Source organism: Patiria miniata, unplaced genomic scaffold, assembly GCF_015706575.1.
Source record: "Patiria miniata isolate m_02_andy unplaced genomic scaffold, ASM1570657v1 HiC_scaffold_5, whole genome shotgun sequence".
Taxonomy (NCBI): Eukaryota; Metazoa; Echinodermata; class Asteroidea; order Valvatida; family Asterinidae; genus Patiria; species Patiria miniata.
Window position 1 is genome coordinate 29,473,609 of NW_024037072.1, and position 27,416 is coordinate 29,501,024.

Genomic DNA, 27,416 nt, shown 5'->3' on the forward strand with positions numbered 1-27,416 from the left:
GTTATGTGTTCGAAAATGCTTGAAAAACCAAGAAAAACAAAACTGTTTAAGTAGTCTGGTTCCCTGACTCCACTAAAGATAAAATGGATCAATTTATAGATGTCGGAAAATTGTAAGGTAAGGGAACCAGTCTAGCTAGCCTGCACCCGTTCTTGAACATGTAACCAATAGCAAAGAAAATTTGGACTGAAAAAAATGGTTAATTTGGAGCAGTAGTTGAAATATAGTTAGGTTTTTCCAACGATGGTCGGCCGACCAGCATTGGAAATGTATACAAAAATACCATTTTCTTGAAAATGACTGTCATTTACCAACATCCTAGTAAGGTATTTCATTAAAACTTGGTAGTTTTATTTTTCGATGTTTGCAAATGTTGTATATTCCCTTTAATATCACATGAACAAGATGAACAATTGATTTTGGAAAATGTGTTAAAATTTGAAAGGTTAAAAACAGTTTTTTGTGCTTATTACTGTAAAAAGAAATGTCAAAGACAAAAGCTGTCACCCGGATAAACAGATGCCCACTGATTTGAATGCGTACGTGCAGTGGGTGAAAGGAACCAATTAAATTGCTGGCATTAACAATCGTGACAGGCCTGTGACATGTGTGACATGTGTACATTGAGACATGATGATGTCATGAAATATATCAGGCCATGGATGCTCCACATGCTAAATGCCACAAGGATTAGGCTGAAGTTTATATGAAACACACACACACTACAATTACTACCATTATGCGGTATACATGTTCCTTGCTCTATCATGTCTATGGTTACATGATATTGTACAAAGTAATCAAATTTGTTCTGATAATAAATGTCAGTGCTAAATTGTGTTTACCTTGGAACAAAGGTGTACAATTATTTCTGATAACATGTAATAGCAATGAAAACATACTCAAACCAAACATGACCTTGATTGTTTTGATTCACAATGATAAAATGTATACATTTGGATTAGATAAACATGTCTAGCACTGCATTTCGGCAGAACAAAAAGAATACTTCTTGTACCGGTACAAGGTACCAGTCCAACCCCCCCCACCTACAGTGGGGAGTGTCCTTGGGCAAGCCAGTTTATCCCCACTTGCCTCTCTCCACCCAGGAGTATGCATACATGTACATGTACATGGGCACGGGCACCAGCATTAGCTGGGGAGTGACCTGCAATGGACTGGCATCCCATCCAATGAGAATAGAAATATTCTCACTTTCTCAGTCGAGTCATGTCACTGAAACTGGAGATAAATGCCAGCCTGATGGGCCATATTGGCTCCTGACATACATGTACCGGTATTTTATTTTCTTGCTACAAAGTACAAGTACAAGTACACAGACGCTTTAGCCAGAGGCATCAAAAAGGCATCAACCTTTGGAACTTTGATTTACATCCTCTCAATTCAAGACAAATACTGGGTAGCCACCTTATTTTAACTCCAAACGCTTGGAGTGTACACCGGTACAATGTATGACAAGTAGAGTATGGTACACATGTGTACGTGTGTATGGAATACTGTATGGCACAGAACAATGGGAAGAGAAGTGTTTAGGTAACATTATCATCTGGTAATCTTGAACACTTGATGCTGATTGGTCGATCTTATAGCAACAGCTGTGTGATGTTCCATACAACAAGATTTGTTTTGTAAGATACATGTACATGCATGTATAGTGCTCTTTTATTTTGCATACTTTTTATCTTTCATTCAATAAAAATAGTAATTACTTGATATACACATGTAAGGCTCAACTATACAACTTTTTGTACTTGAAAAATACATAAACTGATAAAGAAAAATCGTGTACATTTGTACATGTACTGTACTACATACCTGTACTATTGTACATAAAAAGTATAGTAGTATTTAAAAAAAAAACTTGCACATGTCCAAAACAAACTTTGTCTTAGAAGAAACGTTCTTTGTTTGGACCTGACCGGTTCATCTCATAACATAAGACCTTGACAGAGACACTCAGAAGATATACTACATGTACATGCAAGATGTTGTCCAGTCAGGAGGACCCCAGAGCGCAGGCCCACCACAGACTCTATAGACTGCCATCCAATGTCTGCCTGCTGTGTTATGCCTTGCCTTATATGGCTGGGTCACTGCTGTGCTGTGACATCTGATATAGTCATCCACTCGTTCCGCTAGCACACATGTGCACAGATGATGGAGAGATGGAGAGATGAAATACATCTGCGCATGCTCCTTCTAGCTTATAAGCATTCATAATGAGTAAATGCACAGGTCTATATGTACGGTATCATGTACAGTAGCCTACATTGTACATGAATCATGTGCAAGAACATGTAACGATGTAAACCAATGTGACCCATGACAAGACATTCCTTAACATTTTGCTACCCAGACAAATAAAGACAAAATAAACATACAAGGTGCAAACAATACTTTAAATTGTTTACTGTTTTTAGAACTCAATACATTGTACATGTACATGTGTAGAAATAAATTACTTTATTTTTCCTCAAGCATCAATGGAGTACCGCACGTGTACAGTACGTGTGCATGGTGTGCCTACTGTACCCAGCAATATTGAAATATCTACCGGTACTAAAAAAAAACAACCTGAAAGCCAGAGTGAATGTTTCTATTCACTTGGACTGTAGTGTTAGTCTTATGTTTTATATGACTTTTGATAAAATTCAAACCTAAGGTGATACTACCGGTATGTATCAGTATTGGGCCAATACAGTCAATAAGCCCCTGTACTGATGACGTCACACTTTATTTACCTACATGTAGGTGCGCTTTCCTATGGTGCTCAGTGGACCGTGGGCCCCCATTGGCTCCATACCGGTAGGAAAGTGCACATGTATGTAAACAAAGTGTGACGTCATCAGTACAGAGGCTTATTACATTGTAGATGGAGACTTGTTTATCTGTTACATCATGTCTTGGACATGGATACCAGTACAATTTCATTGGTCTAAAAGGATCACGTCTTCCTACAAAAATGACTGTTTACCCACACCGCGCTGCATATAAATTACCTTGCCTATGGACAAATACCAGTATATAGGGTGGGTCATTCCATAATGGGTCCAAAGTGTGACATACATACATGTCTGGATGCAAAATATTTTATTTAACCTGTGCAGTTTAAATTTGTAGGACTGGTTGATCTTAGTACTTTAAACATACATTTTTCATTTTCCAACTTGATTTTCTTCTTATAAATGATAAAAAACATGGTAAAACCAAGTAACAGGGACACCCAATGTTGGTGCCCAGCCCATGTAAACCTGTGAAGTGTTCTCTTCCAACTTCTCTGAAGCACAAGTGCACTGCACTTGATAACAATTAACATTAAACTGGTAAAGGACAAAACCAACTACATGTAGTAACACTTATCCATTGTGATCGTCGTCTAGCTGTCACTGTTATCACTTACTTGCTCCATCCAGTCAAATCCTTTGAGGCTGGTAAAAACACAACTTCACAAACGTTAATCCTTACCTGTAGGTACACCAAACTAAACATCTGAAAAATTTCAAACATTTACAATCACATCCTAATCCCTTAACTGCACACACAGTACTTACGATTCTAAGGACACACAATGTGTGAAACAGTTTCCATAAGAGACAGTATTTACACTCAAACCAGACGAGCAGCCGTCTAATAATACTACGTGTACTCTCAAGAAACTTGATGACTTCAGACTAAAACCCAAGACACCAACTGTCTACTCTCAGACATCTTAGACTAAGGCTCTGATGACTACCACACTGGCTGGCAACTTTTGGCTCCAGGAAAAGGATAAAGTTTGAAGTTCAAGGAGATTACTGGCGCATTATTAAAACCATCTTCACTACTAGGAAAGATGAGTGAATGACCTCTTCACATTACATACAATGACATGTAGGTTTACGTACGAGCAGCAGAAGGTGTAGGGGATCTGTGTCCGAGATGTCACTCATTTAAATGGCATTCATTGTAATGATTACACAGCATAGAGTTCTTAAGTGATCCAAGTTATGTTCACAATTTGTCATTGCCTCCGTTACCGAGAACATCTCCAAGGATAAATAGGTCATTCACCTCCCTCACCTTGGTTTGAAGATGACGCAGGATTCATATTCCTTGTATATGGTTTGAAGATGACGCAGGATTCATATTCCTTGTACCTATTCAATCTGGTATAAATTGGGTGTTTCTCATTTCTGTTTCAAACCACATGACGCAGCATGTCGGGGTTTTGGTACACAAAATGTACCTGCAAACTTGAAACATACTTACACTGTACAGTGTACTGGTACATGTATACATGTACATGTACAGGAATGATACGCTCAGGAGGCAGCCAACTTCTCCACCAATCATGCCTATCAGCTACTGGTCAGGCTGTACAGTGTTTTACAATTTATGTTTAATTTTGTGACTTGGAATTTAAAAGGGACATGTACATTGGCAACTTTAACCGTAATATCACAAACTAGACTAATTCACTTCACACAATCAACCCCACCCCTAAAAAAAGTCAAATATTATTTAATATTATCTAAAAACACTATTAAAAAGGTGCTGTTAAAATGGTTGAATTCTCTGAGAAAAACAAATCTCATCACAAAGGGTACCAATTTTTGTCTCACTACATCATACATGTACATGTACCAAGAAAAAGTTTGCAGGGAGTCAGACAATAACATATTTTTTATAGCAAGAATTATTTCTTTGAATAAGAAATGTAAGAAAATCATTTTTAGCAGTGAATAAATTGATTATTTTCTTTACAAAACTCCCAACATCAGCAGTCAAAATTTTGCATATAGTCCGAAAATTTTGGACTCTCAAAGTATGAGAGTCCCAAAACAAGATGGTAAAAAAATGCAAAACAAGAAACTAGACTGGCACATGAAACAACCAGTCCAACACCCCTTTAGTACTGCATGCAATCAACTGACAGTGTCAAAGAAACATCTAGTACCTAGTCTCTATTTCTACAGTACATCAATTTCAAAATGTTGGACATATATGTAGGCCCCCTATAGTCTAGTCTTAGGCTTCAAATTGAAATTGGCTTTTCTCTCAGGTGCAAAATATTGAAGAAGTCTCGTAGTTACAAATTTAATTGAGACCTCATACTTGCTGGTGAAATACAATGTACTGAGGACCTTGTCTTTGCCTATTGAAAATTTCGGAGAATTTTGTTGTGTAAAGAGTGAGTTAAGTTGCCCTGACTTTGTTTTGCATGTTTTTCTGCACTCGAGGTCCCACTCTGACGTGTAGCAGGTACATGTAAAATGTACATTGCACGTAAAGTATACAAACTGAAAAAAACATACAAAAAGTACATATTCGTGTACAAATGCACAGAAAATATGTACTACACAATGCATGTATACCGGTACATGTACGGTATGGTCCTTGAAAATATGTCCAAAACCAATTTCTACATTATAATTTCCAATAATATTCCATGAGGCATCATTGTTCAGGAAGGGCCCAAATGAACCCTAGTATGAGATGATGATTGATAAGTGATTACCCATATGCTTCACTGTGGTGAACTGAAACAGGAAGCAAATTGTCAGGAAGCTTGTGTGTTGAATCATTCCACACTCATCATTGCTGGTCTTTTTCTACTGGTAAGAAACCATGTGTACATGTACATGTACACTGTATGATTTACAGTACATGTACATGTATACAGGTAATGTATACAGTGCTTATTTGGTGTACATGTACATGTACATTGTAATGTAAGATGGCCATACACTGTACATTGTTGCTATACTAAAATCATACCAAGCACATTAATGTTTAACTATACATTTTACATGTAACTCATTTGCAAATTGTGCAATACATGTAGTTTATTTGGAATAGAATTTGAGAGGCAAGGGTTAACAGTCCTAATATTCAACATTTTGCACTTTTTACAGATTTTAGTTTGTATGAAAATTACATACAGTTATATTAATTTTAGGAATCTGTAGTAAAACAAATTTAAAGATCTTGTATGATATGTATGTCATTGTTATAGTCAAAAGAGTCTTGGAAGATTACATGGAGACATAACGTAGAATTAATTACGTTTAATACGTGTACACAAAATAATGTAAGCAAAAACAAGCACTAGGCCCTACATGTACATCCAAAAAGAAAGAAAGTGTGACTCAGTCAGGCCATGGGGAAACAATTGTGTTTTCTATTGTAAAACTCTGAAGAAATAAAAAGCTGAAATATTTCAATGATTTCAAACACATAAAGTGACTCTCCCTGCTGGTATCATCACCAAATGGGAAAGAATGGAGGCCCATCCAGACGCCACTTCAGTGGTTGTGTACAAAGTCTATGGAGAGGCAAGAACATTTTTTAAGTATTTCCAAACAAAATTGGAAATGTTTCTCAGTCTCAGATTCATGTCTCTTCAAGAAAAAAGTGGTGTCAGGTTGCAACATTCTTTCCGCCACATCAAATATTTATCATGTTTAGCCTAAAGGCTGAGGCTTAGCCGTAGCGCATGTTAAGCCTTACAGCCTCAGGCTCGGACCTTTACATGTCTTTTCGTTCTCCTACATTGTACATGTATATCAATTATCATGTACACGTATGTATATGGAACGTGGTCCTAAAGTACTACACGATTACTCCTTTTGAATTTAATTAAGCACATGCTCCATGGTTAAAATAGGCCCTATAGAGAGTTTGTTTTGTCATGTTTGCACCCACAATACAATAATATTAATAGGTTAAAACAAAACATGCACGAATACTGAATAACGTTAGGCATGCTAACCATGCTAACCAAATGTTAAACAGACCTACATGATCATGTAGACCGAGTAACTAAACTAGGACTCTACGAATTGCCTTTTTTTAACATATGGACAATCCCCATAAATGTGGCCAATTTACTGGACTACCTCGGTAAATAAAGGCCACACTTCCACCATGTACGAAAAACATGTCAAACTTTCATGACTTTGTCAAATTTTGATTTTCACATTTAGGCTTAGGCCTAGTTTGTGGTTTATTTTTGCTTTAGAAGCATACTCACCCTCTTTATAGGCTAATCAGAAAGTGCTGCCTTTTTCAGATGTCTATTTTTCGTGAAATTTCCAGATTCGTTTGCACACGTTTGCGTATCAAAATTTCAACATGAAATTTCACGAAAATTGGACATCTGAAAAAGGCAGCACTTTCTGATTAGCCTAAAGAGGGAGAGAATGCTTCTAAAGCAAAAATAAACTAGGCCTACAAACTACATGTAAGCCTTAATGTGAAAATCAAATTTTGACAAAGTTCGTCATGTTTTTGTACATGGTAGAAGTGTGGCCTTTATTTACGGAGGTAGTCCAGTAAATTGGCCACATTTATGGGGCTACATATGGACATGGTACTATATCGCCCGACCATGTCCAATGTCCAAATGTAAAAAGGCGATATTCGTAGACAGTACTTCATGTACTTACAGTAGAGTCCTAGTAGTCCGAGTAACTTGGACCTAACTTATCGCCTTTTTTAACATTTGGACATGGTCTGGCGATAGTAAGGTCCAAGCTAGCCCCACTAGTGTGGCCGTCGGTATGCTGCGCTGAACCTCTGAGTTCAGCGCAGCATACCGCGGCCACACTAGTGGGGCTAGGTCCAAGCTAATACCGCAACCTGGACAACATCATCCTGTCACTGTCCCAAAAACCAACATTTTCCAACAAAAAACATCAGATTTCACCTTCAAAACGGCCTCCAAATTACTAGATATGCCACCTGAGGTACAAGTAGACAACGATGATTAAGATGGTTGTACTGAAGTTTACTTACGATCCAGAAAAAAGTGAAATTTCCGTTCATTTCGGAGAGCTCCCCTCGCGATCTTGAACACGTTAAATTTCCGATCGTGTTTAATGTTTGAACGACGCGATTTCTTCTTCATGCCCAGCGTTCAAGATCGCAAGGGGAGCTCTCCGAAATGAACGGAAAATTTCACTTTTTTCCGGATCGTAAGTAAACTTCAGTACAACCATCTTAATCATCGATGTCTACTTGTACCTCAGGTGGCATATCTAGTAATTTGGAGGCCGTTTTGAAGGTGAAATCTGATGTTTTTTGTTGGAAAATGTTGGTTTTTGGGACGGTGTTGTCCAGCTCGCGGTATTAGCTTGGACCCTACTATCGCCAGACCATGTCCAAATGTTAAAAAAGGCGATAAGTTGGGTCCAAGTTACTCGGACTAGAGTCCTAGTTACTCGGACCATGACCACTCGGACTAAACAGACCCACCACTGGCACTAACACTAACAATTGACTAAAATAAAATTTAGAAGGATGATTGGAATGTCACATTCTCACAAAACCGCCAATTATATTCACAAAAACAATATAAATTCTTTGAAGGAAATACCGAAACTCACCTGCCTAACAAAGGCGATCTGGTAGAGACGAAAGGACTGTGTAAACGTTCCAAAAATATCCACAGCAAAAAACATAAACATGCTCCATCTTGACTCGAAGTGTGTTTCTGTCGCATAAAAAGTGCATTGAATTATTGTACACAGAGTACTGCACTGCAGCACTTTTCTGATGCATCGCTAGAAAGAAGTGTAGGGCGCCACCACTGATTATTTGTCCGGCCGCCGTATGTTTGATTTACGAGTTAAAAAAAAAAACACTGTCCGACGCATCAGATCGGACTGAACAAAGCAATTAAACTAAACAAAGCATTATCAAATTATCTCTGCGATTTCTTTTCCAAATTTGCTACTTCACAGAAGTTCACGGGGGTCAGATGTGTTTATGCGAATTTCCCGCGTGTATACCCTCCTTCAAATGCTCAAATCTAGAAGACTAGGCCTCTTTTTTTATAGCACAAAATAGCTCCTAAAATGTTACCTGTACAGCTTGGATCATGGGGAGGATCTCACCAGGGCGCCCCCTCCCCCCCCCCCCCCCCAAAAAAAAGAAACCCATTTGTATTTATGTCCTCTATGAAATAAAATAAAACCTTTGGCATTTCCCTGGTAAGCTATCAGCTATACCCCGTAGGCTACCATAATGTTACTATTTCAATGTGGAAATAGAGCACGATGACTATATTTAATTAATCCCCTTCTCCTTTTTGAAACTAATCGAGCCCTCTTGCCCCTCCCCGTGTGTAAATTTAGATTAAAATAAAATTTCCAAAGACCTTACGCTTCAATTAGCCATCTTAGAAGGCAATGTCTTTGTTTTGCTGGGACAATGCATTAAAAGACGTCTTCTATACTCAATGGCCGCCACGTATAACGTTTGCGTGGCCGGGGATTAGCTCAAAAAAAAATGATAGAGCCTAGCGCTCGATAGGCGAGAGGTATATCCGGGATTTATATCCGGATCTTCCACACACACAAATGTTTGTCATCACTTTTTCCTTTCTAATTGTTCAAAATTTCAAGAAACAAATCAAAAATTGAAATAAAAACGTTCCAATATGTTGGGGATTAGCTCAAATGGTAGAGCGTTCATTTTGTATGCGAGAAGTTGGTAGGTATCGAAATCAAAACCCGGATCTTCCAACTTTTTCCTCAGTTTTTGCTGGTATAATTACTCTTTGGTATTTTTCCTTCTTTGAGTATAAAAAGGGCCCAATATGTTAGGTGAGTAGCTCAAATTGGTAGAGTGCTCGCTGACCGCCTAGCATGCGCTGTATCGGAGTTATACCGTGCATGGATATGATCGACACCCGGGTCCAAATTAATCCAAAACAATTAAATCGATTTCTGCATGCATGGAGAGAAAAAACAGGACTCCTTATGAAATATTACCTAAATTTGTGCGCGGTGGTACAAGGGCGGATCCAGTGGGGCCAACGGGGGCCATGCCCCCCCCCCAGATTATGACCAGAGATAACCAAGGATAAGGAGAGATGGTTATTTAAAATAATTGAATAATTGAATAATTGGATTCATAGTCATTGTATATTTGTAATGAAATTAATTTCTATTCTTCTGTTTTCTGTTATTGCAGACTGCTGAAGAATGACTGTCGTTTTGTAGTTTTTGTTTTTTTGAAGTAATACAATTTTGATCAATTAAGTGGAATTACCCCCGTGTCACTTTCAAATCTTCTGCGTAACCTTCCCAGCTCGGTTACAAACCGAACCCGTTTTTTTAAAGTGAAGTCGCAATAAAGGCAGGCACTGCGTACACCACCATCTTTTCCTCAAAAAGATTAGGTTAAAGTGGTCAGAAATTGCCTCAGATCGCGCCACAGAGAGCATCTAAATCCAAACATGTTTCGGGGCCCCAAACTCCACGCCGTATTGTTTGGGGCCCACTTTTGGGGAGACCACAATTTTTTTGGCCCTCAAAAACATTGTGTTCTGGATCCGCCCCTGCGTGCTAGCGAGCTCGCTTGGTTTGAGGAACTGCATTGAACTTGGCACTGATGTGGATCCAGGAATATTTGCCGGGGGGGGGGGGGTGTTGTGTTTCATCAGCAAATCATTGCTGAAATGTAGACAGGGCTCTTTGTCCGGACACTTGGCCCCGTAAAATTAATAGGGGGTGGGGTGGGGTGGGGGGGGGGGGGGACTCGTACCATACTTTCAATGGGGGCGCAGTTCAAATCCGACGATTTTTAACACTATTACACATAGGCCTAGTGTATAGTGACCGGCTCAAGTGACCAATTAGGCTGCAAATTAGAGACTAGACGTTTTAGAGTGAAATTCACTCTCATTTTAGATTGAAATAGTCTGAAAAAAGAACCACTTCAGTCGAAGCTCGTGTGAAAACTGGAACATAACTTTGAACAAGTTCACTCTAAAACGTCTAGTCCCTAGTTTCCGACCGGGGAGTGAATCTCAGTCACTCGAATGGAGTGAGTTTCGCTCTTTAGAGTAGCTGGCTAGTGTCAGCGTTTGGCATCGGCGGACATTATTACCAGTACAATATTTTTGGGTGTCACGGCAGGGCCGGGGGGGGGGGGGGTTCGCATTATTTTGAACATATGAATAATTTTAGGCCTATATGGAAGAAATGTTTGACAGACTTTTGGGCCAAGACTGGTTTTTTTACCCCCCCCCCCCCCTTGGAAATTCAGGATTTTTTTATGAATGTGTGGATTTTTGGGGGGGGATTCTTTTGTGTATTTTGTTATTTTTTTTACTTAAATTTCTTTATTTTTAATAAACCGTAGCGGGTAATATACCCGGCGGCCCTGCAAATAGCATGGTTTCAACAGGAATAGACAGATACCCCTACTACACGCTTGATAAATTCATATCGATTTGGCTAAAGGAACCAGACACTCTGTTCGACTTTATGTCTGGTAGTCAGACGTCTTTCCTCAATTATCTGTGTTTCTCCTTGTATCACAGGCCCGGCTGTGCGAGGGGGTCTGTCTAAAAACGTGCTATCGCGTACGTACAAAAATGACGTACATGCTGACATGTAGGACGTACGGGTTGAACTGCAGAACTGGAACTGAAGATTCGCAATAATTTGCATTTTTGTGAAACAGTAACAGTAAATCTGATAATTTATGCGGTTATCATTACTGAGAAAGATGAAGCTTCTGACACATAACATGTTGACGTCTCACGTCAAAGGGGTGAAGAATGGATACCCATTAAAAATTGAGGTGAGATTCCGGCGTGATGACTTCTTTCATCTTTGGCCATGATGTTGGCAGGCATGGCTTGGTGACGACTGACGAGTTTTTTTGGTACAACTATAGAATGCAGGGCCACTTTACTCTACATCCGCGCCTCCGTACGGCTGCGTGGAGGCGTGGAACCGCAGTCGACCTACCTCTGAAAATCGATCGTGGAGTCGTGGAGCCGCAGAGAATTGCGCCCTCTATCGGTGCGCGTCTCTGCGACTCCGCGACTCCGCGCCTCCACCACTGAGAGACAGTGCCCCGTCGCCCTCCCCCCCCCCCTTCCTAATTTGCGCGCCCAATTAAAGCGACTCTGCGACTCCGCGACTCCGCGACTCCAGACAGTGCCCCGTCGCCCTCCCCCCCCCCTTCCTAATTGGCCCGCCCAATTAAAGTGACTCTGCGACTCCCCGACTCCGCGCCTCCGCGACTCCAGACAGTGCCCCGTCGCCCTCCCCCCCTTCCTAATTGGCCCGCCCAATTAAAGTGACTCTGCGACTCCCCGACTCCGCGCCTCCGCGACTCCAGACAGTGCCCCGTCGCCCTCCCCCCCCCTTCCTAATTGGCCTGCCCAATTAAAGTGACTCTGCGACTCCCCGACTCCGCGCCTCCGCGACTCCAGACAGTGCCCCGTCGCCCTCCCCCCCCTTCCTAATTGGCCCGCCCAATTAAAGTGACTCTGCGACTCCCCGACTCCGCGCCTCCGCGACTCCAGACAGTGCCCCGTCGCCCTCCCCCCCTTCCTAATTGGCCCGCCCATTTAAAATGGATATGGATGCTTCGTTCTCAAAAAGATTCCGCCGAGAATTGCGCCCTCTATCGGTGCGCGTCTCTGCGACTCCGCGACTCCGCGCCTCCGCCACTGCGGCCACTTCAGTGCCCCGCGTCTCCGCGATTCTGCGACTCCAAGACTCCGCGCCTCCGCCGCTCCAGACAGTGCCCCCAACACATTTACAAGCACGTCCTCCCTTCCGATCCTTCATGAGAAGCTTTGAAGACAAGTGCAGTGCATTCCTTCGCTGTACTTAGCACTTTTTTGCAGGTTTGCATATTATTCAATCCACGCCTCCAGGCAAAATAAAAAACCTTGCTTCGGCGTGGCCCTGCATTCTATAGTTGCTCCGTTTTTTTGCTGCATGTTCCATTCTGTAAAACAGTTTTTATCACTCTAAATTACGTCTTTATCATTAAGCAATCTTTCTCCCTCCCAGTTTTCAAGACTTTTAACAGTATTCTAAACAAAATGATCGGCTTTCTAACCTGACATGCCTGATGTGATAATGTACTCCTAGAACTATGAGGCTCCGCGTGAGCGGAGCCTCATAGATCAAGAAGCCCGCAAAATCGCCTGCAGCACAAAACACTAATAAAGTACAAAAACGTCCATCAAAATGCAGCCATTTCACACAGAACCGCTGCACAGTTTGCCCCTATACTCCGTACTTTACCTCTTGACATACTCACGTATCTTGTGCGGAACTAACATGGGTGGATTCTGTCGGTTTTTAGGCCAAAATGATGAAAAATATGCCCTTTCCGCACTGAGCCAACCTGACACTTGAAACGTGCACGCATATGATCGAGCGATGATTTTCGGTTCGCTCGGAGCGCGCCGCGGGGGGTACGGTACATGCACTTGTACGCATGCACATACTATCATTTCGCTTGTACCGTACCCCCCGCGGCGCGCTCCGAGTGAACCGAAAATCATTGCTCGATCATGTGCGTGCACGTTTCAAGTGTCAGGTTGGCTCAGTGCGGAAAGGGCATATTTTTCATCATTTTGGCCTAAAAACCGACATAATCCAACCATGTTAGTTCCGCACAAGATACGTGAGTATGTCAAGAGGTAAAGTACGGAGTATAGGGGCAAACTGTGCAGCGGTTCTGTGTGAAATGGCTGCATTTTGATGGACGTTTTTGTACTTTATTAGTGTTTTGTGCTGCAGGCAATTTTGCGGGCTTCTTGATCTATGAGGCTCCGCTCACGCGGAGCCTCATAGTGCTAGGAGTAGTGATAATGTATGTTTTTCGAAACAACTGTTGCAACCTGACGCCACAGTTTTTTCTTCATTTCTCTCTAAAGGTCATTCATTGCAAAAATTATGATAAGGCATGAGTCCGGGACTGAGAAATATTTCAAATTTTGTTAGGAAATATTACAAAATTTTCTTGACTCTCCATACACTTTGTACACAATCGCGGAAGTGGCGTCAGGTTGCAACATTTTCCCCCTTTTTTCTTCTTCAATTTGTTGCTGCGAGAATCAACACAGTTTTGTTTGTCACATTTAACCGGAGTTACAATGTACCTCAGCCCTATATTTTATCTTTGTGTTGTCCTATAGGATAACCAATAGGGCGGAGGTAACTCCAGCTACGTCACATTATTGAGCAGACACTATTTCCATCTCAATTTCATGTTGCGTTTTACTGTCAATGTCGTTGTTGTACCATAATTTCCGATTAAATTTATACCTTTCCTTATTCCATGACATTCCTGTTGCGTATTAATTTTGTTTTTAATCATCGTCAGCTATTTTTATCCACTGTTTTTATATTTAGTTGATCAGCTATGAAATGTATAGTGTTTAGCGACTCGCTTTGCGGGTGGAAAGCAGACATTTGTACTATGTGGAAAAAAACACATAAAAAGGTTTTTATTTCCAGAGGAAATTTTGAGTTTTGTTGATGCTTGCTAATGCTCGTCAGCACTAAAACAAATAGGGAAATTATGGGATTGATATGGGTCGGGAACCAATCTAACATCAAAGTAAGTACATGTAGTAACTGTAAGCAGTAAGTGAGCGCCAAAACAGGAAATGGTGGGAATAGTTAAGGCCAAGTAACAACAAAATTCTCATCTGGGCTTTTTGAAAAAAGGAAGAGGCCCATTTTGTTTCTCCCAAAGATGGCAGATTTTCCAAAAGGCGGATGGATTCTTCCATTTTCTTAAGTCTTTTTCTGATATTTTTGTGTCCAAAGAAGCTGTCACCCTTTCTACCAGAGTTTGAGCCTGCAAACATAGCTACAATTTTGATGGAAACAAATAAAAAGAACTTTATTTTGCAACTGCAAACAAATAAAAATAAAAAGAACTATATTTTGCAAATGTATGAATTATAAAAAAAAAGAGAGGAGGCGGGCGGATAATGGGAAGCAGACGGGGGATGAGAAACTGATTTTTTTTTACTTGGCCTAAAATTTAGGGGCTGTGGCTGTTGCTTGTCCTGATTAATAAATGCAAATGTACCCTGCTAGCACCCATCAATAATTGTACAGTAGAATTTGAAACATTTTGAACGTACAAGTATGTACATGTAAGCACATGTAAGCACAGGTGCAGTGTGCTTACATGTACAATGTACATACTTGTACCTTCAAAATATTTCGTTTGCAGTTTCAAATAGTATTTGTTTCTTGCAGGTGGAAAACATGAATATAACTGAAGTTGAGTTCAATCCAGAATTTATCTCCAGAATGATTCCTCGTTTAGAGTGGAAAGCCCTCTATGGAGCTGCACAGATGGTAACTACAAACAGTGCATAGACTTGAATTCTCCCATTTTTCATCATTGGTCCTTGTAGTTCATTAGAAAGAAGATTATTTATCACTGTCTGAACAGTTTTGAAAACGAACTAACATTGTATTGTCTGCAAAATATATATGAGTTGAACCTCTTCTCAATATGGTCAGAAATTGTGTTCAATACTTTTGCCCAAACCTTTTACCAAGTGACACATGCATGTGATGTGGCTGCAAAGTGGAATGGGCTTTCATTAGTAGGTAACAGCGCCCTCTATACTTCCTGAACAAGGTCAATAATAGCATTGCCTTTATTTTAGAGCACAGTGGTGCAATGGTTATGGTGTTTGACTAGTGTGATGGTACATGGGTTGGAACCATGGTGTTTGTCTCCTTGGGCAGGACGCTTTACCACAATTGCCTCTCTCCACCCATGAGTATGGTTACCTATGATCTTGTTGATCTTGAGTCAATGTAGAAGAAATGGTCTCATGGGATTATAATTTTGAAAGGCTAAAGACTTTGCTATAAAACGTTATTAAGCAACACATTATTATAATATGAAGTGACAAGTTAATATTTCACATAATAATTAATATACCCAGTAAGTAAACAGGTGGAACAATCCTACTTTTTTCAGCTGGATGTGGTAGGCAACCTTCCTACTGAGCCAGTGACAGACTATGAAACAAATGAAGAATTCCTGAAAGCTGCACACAGAGTCATGCTGGAGGTGAAAATACTGGTTATTGGGGTTCATTGTCTGAATTTATCTTTTCATTAATTAATTAATTCATTTATTCAATCTGGTTTATTAAGTGAAAACCACCACCAAAGCCTAAAGGCAAGTGGCGGAAGTTTGCAATAAAACTGAATCGAAGTAAAGCACCGTCGATATTAGAATTTTCAATAATTTTATCCCACGTAAAAGTTAAAGACCATAAAGATGACACTTTGATTAAAGAAAAATACCTAATGTTAAGTCCCTGTTTTCCACAGCTTTCTCTGGAGCGTATTGCTCAAACTTTTTAAAACAAATTTTAACATTGACAGTTTGTCCAGAAGGGGTGATTTCTTTTGAGGTTTTACATTGGGGAGACCGTGAATTCCAGCGAACGTAGAGCACAAAGCGACGCAGCTTGGCATTTCCCAATGTTTTTATTTTCAGTCACATGCACAAGTTGTCGCCTAGTTTTATTTCATTATGCAGCAAACGTTAACACAAAGTAAAAGTACAAACTGGAGATTTATTTTGACGATAATCTGACGCATTTTCTACATTTTTAATAATATCCCTCAAGATTGAAAATTTTGATATTTCAATATTGAAAAATGGCTATCATCGATATCGATATCAAAATATCATCAAATAATTTAGTAATATCCATATATCGACGGTGCTTAATAAAAGGCCAAAATTTAAAGAATTATATTTATGCAAAATAGTTGAGACGAAAAACCAGCTTATTGATATACAGTTCATTTTGACTCTGCATACGGTCTGAATGTACTATATTATATCAATTTGTAAATCTCCTTATTTACAAATTTAAGTTTTAAATTCAAATTTACAGTACAAAAGTAGTTGAACTAGTATTCACTGTCCATCACAGAATTTTATTTCTTGAAAGTAGTCCTCCACCTTTAAATTAATTTATTCCAAGTGCCAAGAGTATAAAGCCACTGATTTCCTGTCTGCTCTGTGTTAGATTTTGAAGGGGTTGTGATCTTTCCTAGCAAATCTATCTTGATGGTTAGCTAACCAAATGAAGTAATGAAACTTACATCATCAGGTTATCTTACTTGCTGTTGTTTTTGAAACTGTCACTGTTGAAGAATATTTTAGGTTGTGAAATTTCTTTTGCCATACCTCAGCATACATTCTTTTGTTTTCTAATAGGATCATATGCTTTTCATGCATTTTATTAGTTTCAAATTACGACACCACTCAAAATCTAAAGGATATTCAAAATGTAAGCAAAATCATACGATTTTGCATATATAAATCATTATTTCCAACGATCGGTCATTTGACAGATCGTTGGAAATCACCTACATTTCTTGATTTCTTCTAAATGACAGCAAACCAGACGGAATAATTTCACGGGGTGTTTAGTACCAATATGATATTTAATTCAAGTAAAAGTTTTGATCATAATTTGGTAGGTTACTTAGGATTATTGATCCTATATGTACATGTATGCCTTTAAGATATTACTGGCTACAGAATAAGCTTCATCTGGACTGATTTTATTGGATCTTGTTCTCTTTGTAACAGGTGGAAGTGTTAGATGGCTTCTTGGTATGCCCCGAATCCGGCCGCAAGTTCCCCATCAAAAATGGAATCCCCAACATGCTGCTTAATGAGGATGAAGTCTGACAAAACAAGGAGAAACCAGTTCTTTAGACTTGTCTCAAAACTGAAGCCATTCAGCAAATTGTTGTCAAATGCTATCTCCTGTCAACAAGGAAAGTCTGCCGCGAACTTTGAGTAAAATCTCATTCTTTGGATGACAAGTCATCCTTGATGACAACTTTGGATGACAACTCAGACTTGATGTCAATGCACACGGATGGATTGTACATTACAGAACACAGGGCTGAGATGTGCAACATGTTTATATGTAAATAGGTTGTAAAGTACACCGCCTGAGCTTGTGCAGTCCGCTTCAGACTCCATTACCTAATACACCTGTTGAATTTCAAAATGGAAAACATGAGCACATTATTGAGGTGAAGTCCTATACTTCCCCTGTGTTTGCCTTGGTACCTCCATGCAATGTTCCCTAATGTACAATAGTTTTCTTGTCCTCTTGTCCCCCCTTGTCAAAGGCAAACAGCCTTGCCTTTTTAAAAGTGAAATGTCCTGCTGGCCTGGGAGACATTGTCTAGTTATGTGAGGATTTATGAAGCATTCAAAGAATGGCTCAAGTAAAGTCGCCCAACCTTTTTTTAAGTAGCTAGAAGTTGCATTGTTTCAACTTGCAGTTCTGAGTTTTGCTGTGAATATTCATTCACCTGTACTGTACGCTACATACAAGAACATTGATCGCCATGCATATTCCCCAACCCACCCCACTCCCCAACCACATACACAAATACCCACACTCAAAATCTGAATAAAAAGATAATTTTGATACATCATCAGTCTTTTTTACGTGTGTGATAATTGCTATCTGCGGTCGTGGAAATTAGAGCACATTTTCTTTGTCTTTATACATGTATGTCCCATAACTAAAACTTCATGTAGTTTACATGTTCTCTGGTACTTTGGTTTTTGTTTACGAAAGTCATAAACTAAACTCGAGAAGGTTTCGTCAACACAAAACACAAAATAAAAAGTTATTTTCAATTTCATAATTTTTCCCAAACGTTGGTTAAATTTTTCGTGCAGGGATAATTCAAAGCTTTAGTTTCCAAATAGTCGGATTAAATACTGAAATTTTAAACAAATGAATAGTTTTGGAATTTACCAAGAAGTCCAAGTGATATTGTTTGCAAAAGCTGGTTTCGTATCTGATTTTAAAAAGATCGATTTTCGGTGGTCAATTGACCTAAACTGTTTTACCGTTTCAGAAGAACTGTTAAAGGGAGACAGAACTGTTAAAGGACCAATGCAATGTGATATTTACAATACAATCCCTGAAACTGCACCTGTGTGTCCCACTTAACTATATTTTCAATTTTCGTTTTACCATTTTGAAGGGTAGTTTGGTGCCTTTTTGGTTCTGATGCTAAAGCAAATTTCCATTTTCATGAGCAAACGTGTGCTGTCATTTCAGGTAGAAGCCTCTATGTTGCAGCTACTTCAGCACCAAACGTTACCAGAATGTGGGATATTTTGCAGTCGTGAAATTTTTTTCTTTGGTGATTCGTTGTAGTATACGAGTACATGGCATTAAGCAATGAGCAAACTTTTCTCAAATGTTTCCAATGTGCACATTTTTTTAACAAAATACCCTAAACTGAACAGTGTCTTCCTGGAATGACATTACAGCAACAACACCCTCAGTTGTCAGGAAAAGGATGGAAAATATTAAAGGTTTAAAGAAGTGCACTTTTCAATAAAATTAATTTAAAAAGGATGTCAGGTAGTTTTCATACATCATTAACAGGAGTAGAAAGTTTCACAAAATGTGTTCATAAGAAGCATTCATTCCATGGACCTTTTAAACTAAGGGAGTAGTTACTGAAGTAACTTAAATAATGTTTATTATATTTTGCATAAGTTATTTATTTTAAATTATGAAAATGAATTAAACTGCTGCAAACTGCATACTGACTGGATTATACAAATCAACCAAATTAGCTGGCCTGACGTTTCGATCTTAAGACCTGCTTCAGCGGTACAAGATTAATTTAGATATTAATTATTTTGGTTTGTGGGTAAAGGCGAATCGTACATAATCGCATTGAATTGCAGGTGCTTCATCGGCCACTCGGCTTGAAAGGTAACGTTTATTAAATGGACAACCATAAGTCAAAGGAATTGATCTGTGCTCCCTTTGGTAGCTTTTCATTTGGTATTGATATGTACCTTTCATGTGAAACGAAAAGTTGAGAAGGAAACCGAATTCTTGTTTCTAATATCCTGTGGAGATTCCCGCTGCCCTGGAATTATCTGGTCACCAGAAAACCGCAATCCAAACAATCTCATCCGAGCCCACAAGATTCAGGCCCCGTGTCCGGTGCCTACCTGCGAGCGATCCATAGTAAGAACGGGTTACTAGCTGAACTACGAGGGATACTCGGAGTATTCTCGCAGAAGGGGAAGGGTGGGGGAAGACGTTAACCCCCTCCCGCCCCTCTATCTTCTAGATCTCAATAGTCATGGGAGTAAGGCATCAACCAAGGATATTGTAATTTTTCAAATGAAACTAATTTCATAGTTGACCGTGTTCATGATTGTTCTACAATTAATGTTTAAACATGCATGGAGGACTTTGGGTGAAGCATTAATTACACCCCTATCCCCCTCCCCCAAAGGAACGTAGAAATAGAAATAATCCAAAAAAAAATGTGAGATTATACGGCCAATTTAGCCAATAATAATGTCTATACAGCCAATGAAAAGTTGGGATGAATTTTGGGAATTAACCGTACAGTGCATGATGTCTGAACAGTACTGTAATAGGTAATCTTTGACAAATTTCAAAACACCGTCAATTGCGGTAAAAAAAATTTGTTCCTCTGGTTTTCAATTTTACTCTGCGCTATAAAATATGAAACACCTAAAATTATCATTTGAGCGGTCTTGAATCGACCAAACGCATATTATCACAGTCCATCTCGAGCACCTGGAATCGAAGTGGGAGTGGCGTACGTTGTGGTCTGGGGCGGGGGGGGGCTCAAACTCCCACCCCAAATTCTACATTGGTCACTTTTAGCTGTCCACTTAATCTTAATTATTATCAAATATTTAAGTGCATTCACTAGCTCATAGATTCAGTCCATGCCTTGCACGCACTTTTAGATTTCTTGCAGTTGCAGCACTGATGATACACACTTTAGTAAAGTGCTCTCTATATTTTTTACGAAAAGATCCATTTTTTTTGTATAACTGACAATTCTTCACACCAGGCGCGCAAAGGCACAAACTATATAATAACAGCATTACTGTATTAAAGGTGGAATAGAGATATATTTATTCATTTTATCTTTCTATACATAATATTCATACACAATATTGTGACATAATGCTTAATACACCTGATATACTTATTCCAAAGTTATACAAGCTGGGAATAATTTGCGTATAGGCCCACTGGCTTTCATAATTTAGAGTTTTCAATTAAAATGATATTTGTTTTGGTTTCACACCAAGGAATTCGAGAAAAAAAGGAAAAGTGCATTTGAGGAAATTTTAAAACATAGATTAATTGTTCCGGCTGGTGTTCTTTAAATAGAAATGTACGCTTCCTCTTCAACATTCCAATTCTTAATAGGATGTTCCGAAGAGGAAAGTATTCAAATCTGTAATACTTTCTGTTTTAATTCAACCCGACATTCTTTACAATTGATAATACCTGTCGGAAATACACAGAGCACTTCCAAATTTAAAACCAACCCACATCCGCAAAGGCTTGCTCCACATTCTAGATTTAGTGGAATGTGGGGTTTTTGCTTATTCTTTGGTTTATTTTAGAACTGGGTAATCCCTAGATTACAGAAGTAACTAGGTGTTTTGTTTTCATACCTCGTTGGCAATATCTATGGACATTAAGATGGAACCAGTTTTAGCTTAGTTTTTAGCTAAACTCGAGGCCAGGACTCAGAACAAAATAAATTGCGTAAAATGGACAACACGTCATCAAGTATTATATGAGCAATCCTCAATGGAAAACCGTGTATGCATCTTGAAAATCAAAAAGTTATAAATACTATCAACAGAAGTCTTCAGAAGAACAAAAGGGAAGCATGGTCCTTTGTGTACACAATGGAATGCAAACAAACTTGTTTTTTCATACAAATTATGCAATTCGTATATGAAATCAATTCTATTCTAATGTCTAGACAAATGGCGGAGTTCCGTCAATAGGACAGGTCTACAAATCAATTTTCAAGTCGATCGTTAAAGATGTGTTCCCGTGCCATTTGCAAGTTTCACCTTGAAAAATAGATTTGTTGTATGATTGTTTTTTTCCTTACAATATAATGAGACATCGAACGAAAAAAAATCGACCGAAGTTTAGTGATGAATTAATTCTTAAAAAATGTATTATTGGCTGCCAGAGAATATGTCGGCTCTCGCGGGGCGGGTTACGGTTGTGGGCAAAATGAAACCATGGTTAGAGGGCTGCAGCCGCTTGCAATCTGAATAAAGTTTCGTTAGAACAAAACATACAAATTGAAAAATCGTTAGGAGAAAGAGAAATCCATTCTTATTTTTAAGAGCACGGGCATGCAACTTTAGATTAATCCCCATAGGCTATATGATTAATTTTCAGCACAACTTGCCATTTTGAAAATAAGCCATATTTATATACGGTGGGCAATATCGAGAAGAGTTTTCGTTCACTTTTAACTTCCAAAGAATGAATCTATCCTACTAGAAATTTTGAAGAAAAACTCTAGTTTTAGATCGAAAAAGCTCGAAAAACAATCACTTCAGTGGAAATTCTAGTAACTCGATCTTTTTGATGGAAATACTGTTCCTCAGTTCCATAATTTTCTCTCGAACAGAGTGAATTATTACAATTTGGAAATAAGAGACTAAATGTGATTCGTTGAAAATGATAAGCGTGTAGTTCTTAACAAAACTGGTTTGAAACTAGTGGATATGTTGACGGTTGGCCCTCCACAGACCTCTGGTTCAATGGCAGCGCTTGTTGATGGCTTTGTAGTTGATGTTGTTGATATTGAGAGTCATATCGTTGATTTGGTTGACAATGGGATTGCTGATGAAGTTGACAGTGTGGTTGTGGATGGCAGTGAACCTGACTGATCTGCTGTTGTTGAAGTAGTTGATGTTGCTGATATTGTTGTGAATAAGGCTGATGTTGATGAGCGTGTCGATGGGATGGCAATTGTTGCTGATCATCAACTTGATGTAGTGGTGGATTGTGTCGTTGTTGGGTGGGTGGGGGTCGTCTTTGAAGCGCACACTTCGGCAAGTGATGTCTGAGTGTTTCTTCCAGTTTTCGCTTCTCCTTTTCCAACTGAGCGATGTCTTCCATCAATTTATCATTCTGGCCCTCAAGATTATCGGATTCCTATCAGAGGAAAGTTATTGTTTATTATATGAGTGAGTAGGCTTAGGAAAAAACATATTTTACTAAAGAAAAATTGAAAGGAAAAGTAATATGATTTGTAAATTCAATATGTTAATTCATGTATACTTTATTGTTTTTAAATTGGGACAATAAATTTCCCTTCAAAGTTTTAATAAAGACTCATGAATTGAATTTTATCGTAACTTATTGTTCAAAACCAAAACACACTTTTCCTTCACTCGTTGCCTATAAAGCAAGGCAGTATGATTGTGAGTCAGTGTCAACCATTCTTATTATCCCAACTTCAATTTATTATAAATTAGTTCCTGGAGAACAAAGTTCGCCTGAATTTGTTTTATTCCTTCATTGTGTACAAACACAACCTATTTCCCACAGTGACATGCCTATCTCGGTCCACTTCAGCAGCACGATTTCCTTGTCATGAGGATAAACGTCAAGGGGGAAATTCCGGGCATTTATCCGGGGTCCGGGTACGGGTTAACCTGACAGCGGTCAAATTCTTTGATAAGTCGTCAGGTGATCATGAAGTTCCGAAATAAGGGGAGTTCCAAGGCCAAACCTGGCACTCCCCCAGGACAGTGACAATAGAACATGGTATTAAACCGACCGCCATTCAAAGACTAAAAATGACACGGTTTGTCGTTAACGGAGCACAGTTTTTATGGACAGAGGAAATCTTGATCGCAGATTCGGTACCGGTATACAAGATCTGTCTGTAATTCAAATGGGTTGTCTGACATAGAACTACCCCCGGTGTTCGTGAAATGGAGAAGCGATAATAGGAATAAAGCTTTACTTAGCGCATACTTTATGAAAATGTCCAACCTAAGCAACATAATTATGATAACACAGCCCCATTCAAGTTCAATATTCTGGTTTTCTGAAACAATTTTGTGCTTAAAAAAAATTCAGATGTTCAGCCATCAGAAGCATTGCAACAATTACTATGCATGGACATAATACACTTTAAAATATGTACTTTCTTTTAAATTACCACATTTCACGCTATTTCTAAACAAAATTTGGTCAACGAAATTTCCAATTCACAGTGCCGAAATGTTTCAAATCATAGCTTAAGACAAACTGGATTTCTTCCCAAAGCCGGTATTTTGTACAATGCATTTACAATGTGCTTAAATTGAGTATTAGTTGCGTCTATTTATGGAGATTTGGACATTTACATGTAAACTTTCAAATATTTCATAGTGTAGTATTCTAAGCTATAATGTTTGTATGAGAGTAGTTTCGAGCTTTTCCACTTCGTTTCCACACCCCGCATGCAAGTCATTGATAAATTTATGAAGTTTACATTTAAACCATTTGAAATATAATTAAAAACATTTTCCCATTAAATATTTAAAGATTTCTGGTTTTGTTAACATTGAACGAATTCCACTGTACTGAGCTTATGTTTACAATGTGGACTGTCAGACGAAAAAAAGAGAACTTTCTAATAATAATGTAGCCGTGGGGACATTAGAACTGTATATTGAGATAATAATAGCTTTAAAACATACCGAAAATCATAATATTGATTTAAAGTAGACGAGCAAAAACTAAAAAGACTTCTTGCAAGATTTCCCAGACATTTTTTAACACCTGCCATAAATGCTCGATCAATCAATTACAGGATTTTAAACCGAGGTGGATGAATGTTGTCTCATACCGACCTGAACCAGTCCAGCAGCCCGCTGCCTCCGCCTGTCCCTGCACCGTGCAGCGGCCAAACGGTTTCGCTCTCTACGTTGCTGGATTCGCATCTCATCGTCTGGGGACAACTTCAAAGAAAAGGACAGAAATATTAAAGAAAACATCATTAATAAAAGTCCCCAAAATGGATTCCATGCTCACTAATTACTCTCATCAATATCAGCATGTCAACTTAGTTCGTTATTGGATTTTCTCTGGTTTTAAACAGTTTATCGAATGATCTTTTTTTGCGTTGCTCTTTTAATTTTGACTAAAAACTTAGGATCCTCCGCTTGAAAACCATATCTCTACTTCTTATTGTAAGTTAAGACACATTTTACAAGGCAAGAAGACCTTCATAATGCAAAGCGTGGAGGGGCGAATACACCGCAAAATATCAAGTTTCATAAAACCAGCAAATAAGAAGTAAAATCAAAGAAGATGGAATAAACGAATAAGAGTTGTACAAGTAAAGCAAGAGGTTTTTTTAATCAAATAAAGGGATTTCTTGATATCGAGGCACGTTCGATATATTTGCTCTTTTTCTTGCTAACGTTTTGGATAGAGATGGTAAATTTTTCAAGCTTTACGAAGAGTAAAGTATCGTTGAAAAAAAAAAAAGAGAACAAGAAAAATGTTGAGGAAATAACACAGAAATGAATTAAATCAAAGTAACTGCATACAATAGGCAACTCATGTATAAGCCTGAGAATCTTGCGGGAAAAAAAAACAATTTAAAGAAGGAATAGGTCTTCAAAGAAACAGTACGTATTGAATTCTTGCAGTGTTTAGGTTAAAACGTTCTAAGGACGCAGAGTCGCAGACCCTTCCGACTGAAGAAAAGCAACCGTCGTGCGCTTTGGATCACGGTAGGTGAGTCTGATATGTTACGGTGCCAACATCATGTCATCCTGGCTATGTAATGAATGTTGTCTTTAAATTTGAAACATAATTCTGAACGAAATTTCTGAACGTGTGTGCTATGGCTTATCAGGTTCATATTAAAATTGTATTTACTTTGCGGTTGATGGTTTATTGTTAATCCACATACAATAATGGCAGGATTGCAATCGATTGCATGAAGTGTAAACATATTCAGAAAAGTACAGTTAGGCCTATAGAACAATGACATGCATTTGTCTTTGATCTATTAAATAACATTTACTGTGCCATAAAACGGAACAAAACCTCTCTAAGAATGTGAAATGTGAATCCACAAGCAAGGGGAGCAGTGGCGCACCCAAGGGGGGGGGACCCCCCCCCAATAGGTTGTCATTTTTAAAAAAAAATTTGGGGTAATTTTTTTTTTTAGTCCAAAGATTTGACCTTGTTGATATTTATGCGGCCTATATTGGAGTAGTATAATAGGGGTGTAAGTGGCCCCACCAACGTCAAAAATAGTCCGCCCCCGAAAAAAACCTTTTTTTCTGCGGCCAAAAATTTTGGGCAACATTTAACAACAAAAATTGAACTTCTAGAAAAATTGAAAAACTAAAATTGTGAGTCCCCCCCCCGCCAAATTCTGGGTGCACCACTGAAGGGGAGTCAGGTTAACATAGTGGTACATCCATTGCTTGCCATCTCAATTCCCAATTCTCAATTCCAGACAACGTGTAGACTGGGTTTATGTCTGATTCCATGGGTTTGCCCCCGACTATTCTTCTAGGGCTTTCTTCCCACCTTAAGAAACTATGCATTTCGTCGTGGGTTTCTGCAGAAGTGCGAACTACAGTGCATGCTATGGGTGCTTTTGAGGAAACCCTGGTTTCATTAACAGAAATAAAATAATAAACTTAATAAAACCATATCACTTCGCCTCGCATGTTCAGCAATAACTCGGAAAGGTAAAATCAAAGATGACAGCGTACTTACTGTGTTACTAGACCCAGCTTCATCCCCTTCGCTTCCCCCTCCATCCTGACCGTCAAGTGGCCCTATTTCCCTCCGATCATCTCCCGTATCCCCTTGGATATCATCTCCCTCTCCAAACTCCGTGTAGTGGATTTTGTCCTCGCGATCAGTAGCAGCTTTCTCCCCCGTGATAGCGCGTCTATCCTCGGTCATCTTTAACCCGTAACCACCTGTTGGTTGTCTCGCAGCCGTCAATGCGAAAACTGACAGCATAGTCCCCGCGCTGAAAATCTCCAGTCAATATAGCACAGGTACGCAAGATGAAATTTAAAAACTGCGAATGAATCTGCTGGTTCAGTCCGACTGTTTACATAGAAACAAACAAGGGAAGAAATCAGGAATGAAACAGATGATCAAGCGCTCTGTCACCCACTGCTGTCACCAAGTTTCAACAGGATTTCAAGCAAGTCCTGGTCGGGTTGTTGAGTTGGTTTTACTTTGAAGTTTTTGTAAAAGTTGACTACCCGCTCACCCCGAATCGCTGAACCAAACACTTCACAACGACCATTATGGAACTTGGTTTAGACACCTTTGTGTTTTTTTCATGAATACTTGTGAAAAGCAGCATAAAAAGGAGTTGTTTCGGCACCAAGGCTCCGTATTTTAATACCTCACTCCACGTTTGTTATATACAAAAGACGACCGCATTCTGGTGACTCCAATCGTTGTAATTTTGCAAAGTGATTTCCCTATATGACAAGGAATTCCCACTTAATAGTTCGAGGGCCGCACAGGGGAAGGAAGTAACCTTTGGTAAATTGTGTTTAATTCCTTGTATGGTTGTTGGAAAACTTTGAGCGTTGAAATGTTTGGAGTTACAGTTTGCAAATGAAAATGAAATGGGTCTGAATTTGGAACTATAATTAGTCCCTGCTGTCTTTGGTTAGTTATTGTGCATGAGGGAACGTAAAAGTATTCATGCAAAATGAAGTGGTTTTCAAGTTAT

The 27,416-nt window shown here is 39.0% G+C and overlaps 3 protein-coding genes across 3 annotated transcripts in view; 1 reads left to right on the forward strand and 2 right to left on the reverse strand.

The window, feature by feature from the left end:
- LOC119741455 (titin homolog) overlaps positions 1 to 8,537 on the reverse strand; it is a 36,729-nt gene extending 28,192 nt beyond the window's left edge. The window contains exon 1 of the mRNA XM_038217209.1: positions 8,388 to 8,537. The gene's annotated coding sequence lies outside the window, so the exon portion shown is untranslated. The remainder of the gene's footprint in view (positions 1 to 8,387) is intronic.
- A 2,838-nt stretch (positions 8,538 to 11,375) lies between these two features.
- Positions 11,376 to 19,626, forward strand: LOC119741120 (multifunctional methyltransferase subunit TRM112-like protein). The gene is made up of 4 exons (XM_038216808.1): positions 11,376 to 11,595; positions 15,039 to 15,140; positions 15,778 to 15,870; positions 17,416 to 19,626. Exons 1-4 carry the CDS (start codon positions 11,497 to 11,499, stop codon positions 17,515 to 17,517), a joined length of 396 nt encoding a protein of 131 aa, XP_038072736.1. The 5' UTR covers positions 11,376 to 11,496; the 3' UTR covers positions 17,518 to 19,626.
- A 1,128-nt stretch (positions 19,627 to 20,754) lies between these two features.
- LOC119741119 (activating transcription factor 3-like) lies at positions 20,755 to 27,132 on the reverse strand. The gene is made up of 3 exons (XM_038216807.1): positions 26,432 to 27,132; positions 24,541 to 24,648; positions 20,755 to 22,849 (listed from the first exon to the last, which is right to left on the reverse strand). The coding sequence occupies exons 1-3, from the start codon at positions 26,681 to 26,683 to the stop codon at positions 22,388 to 22,390; spliced, it is 822 nt and encodes a 273-aa protein (XP_038072735.1). The 5' UTR covers positions 26,684 to 27,132; the 3' UTR covers positions 20,755 to 22,387.
- Between the last annotated feature and the right edge of the window lie 284 nt (positions 27,133 to 27,416).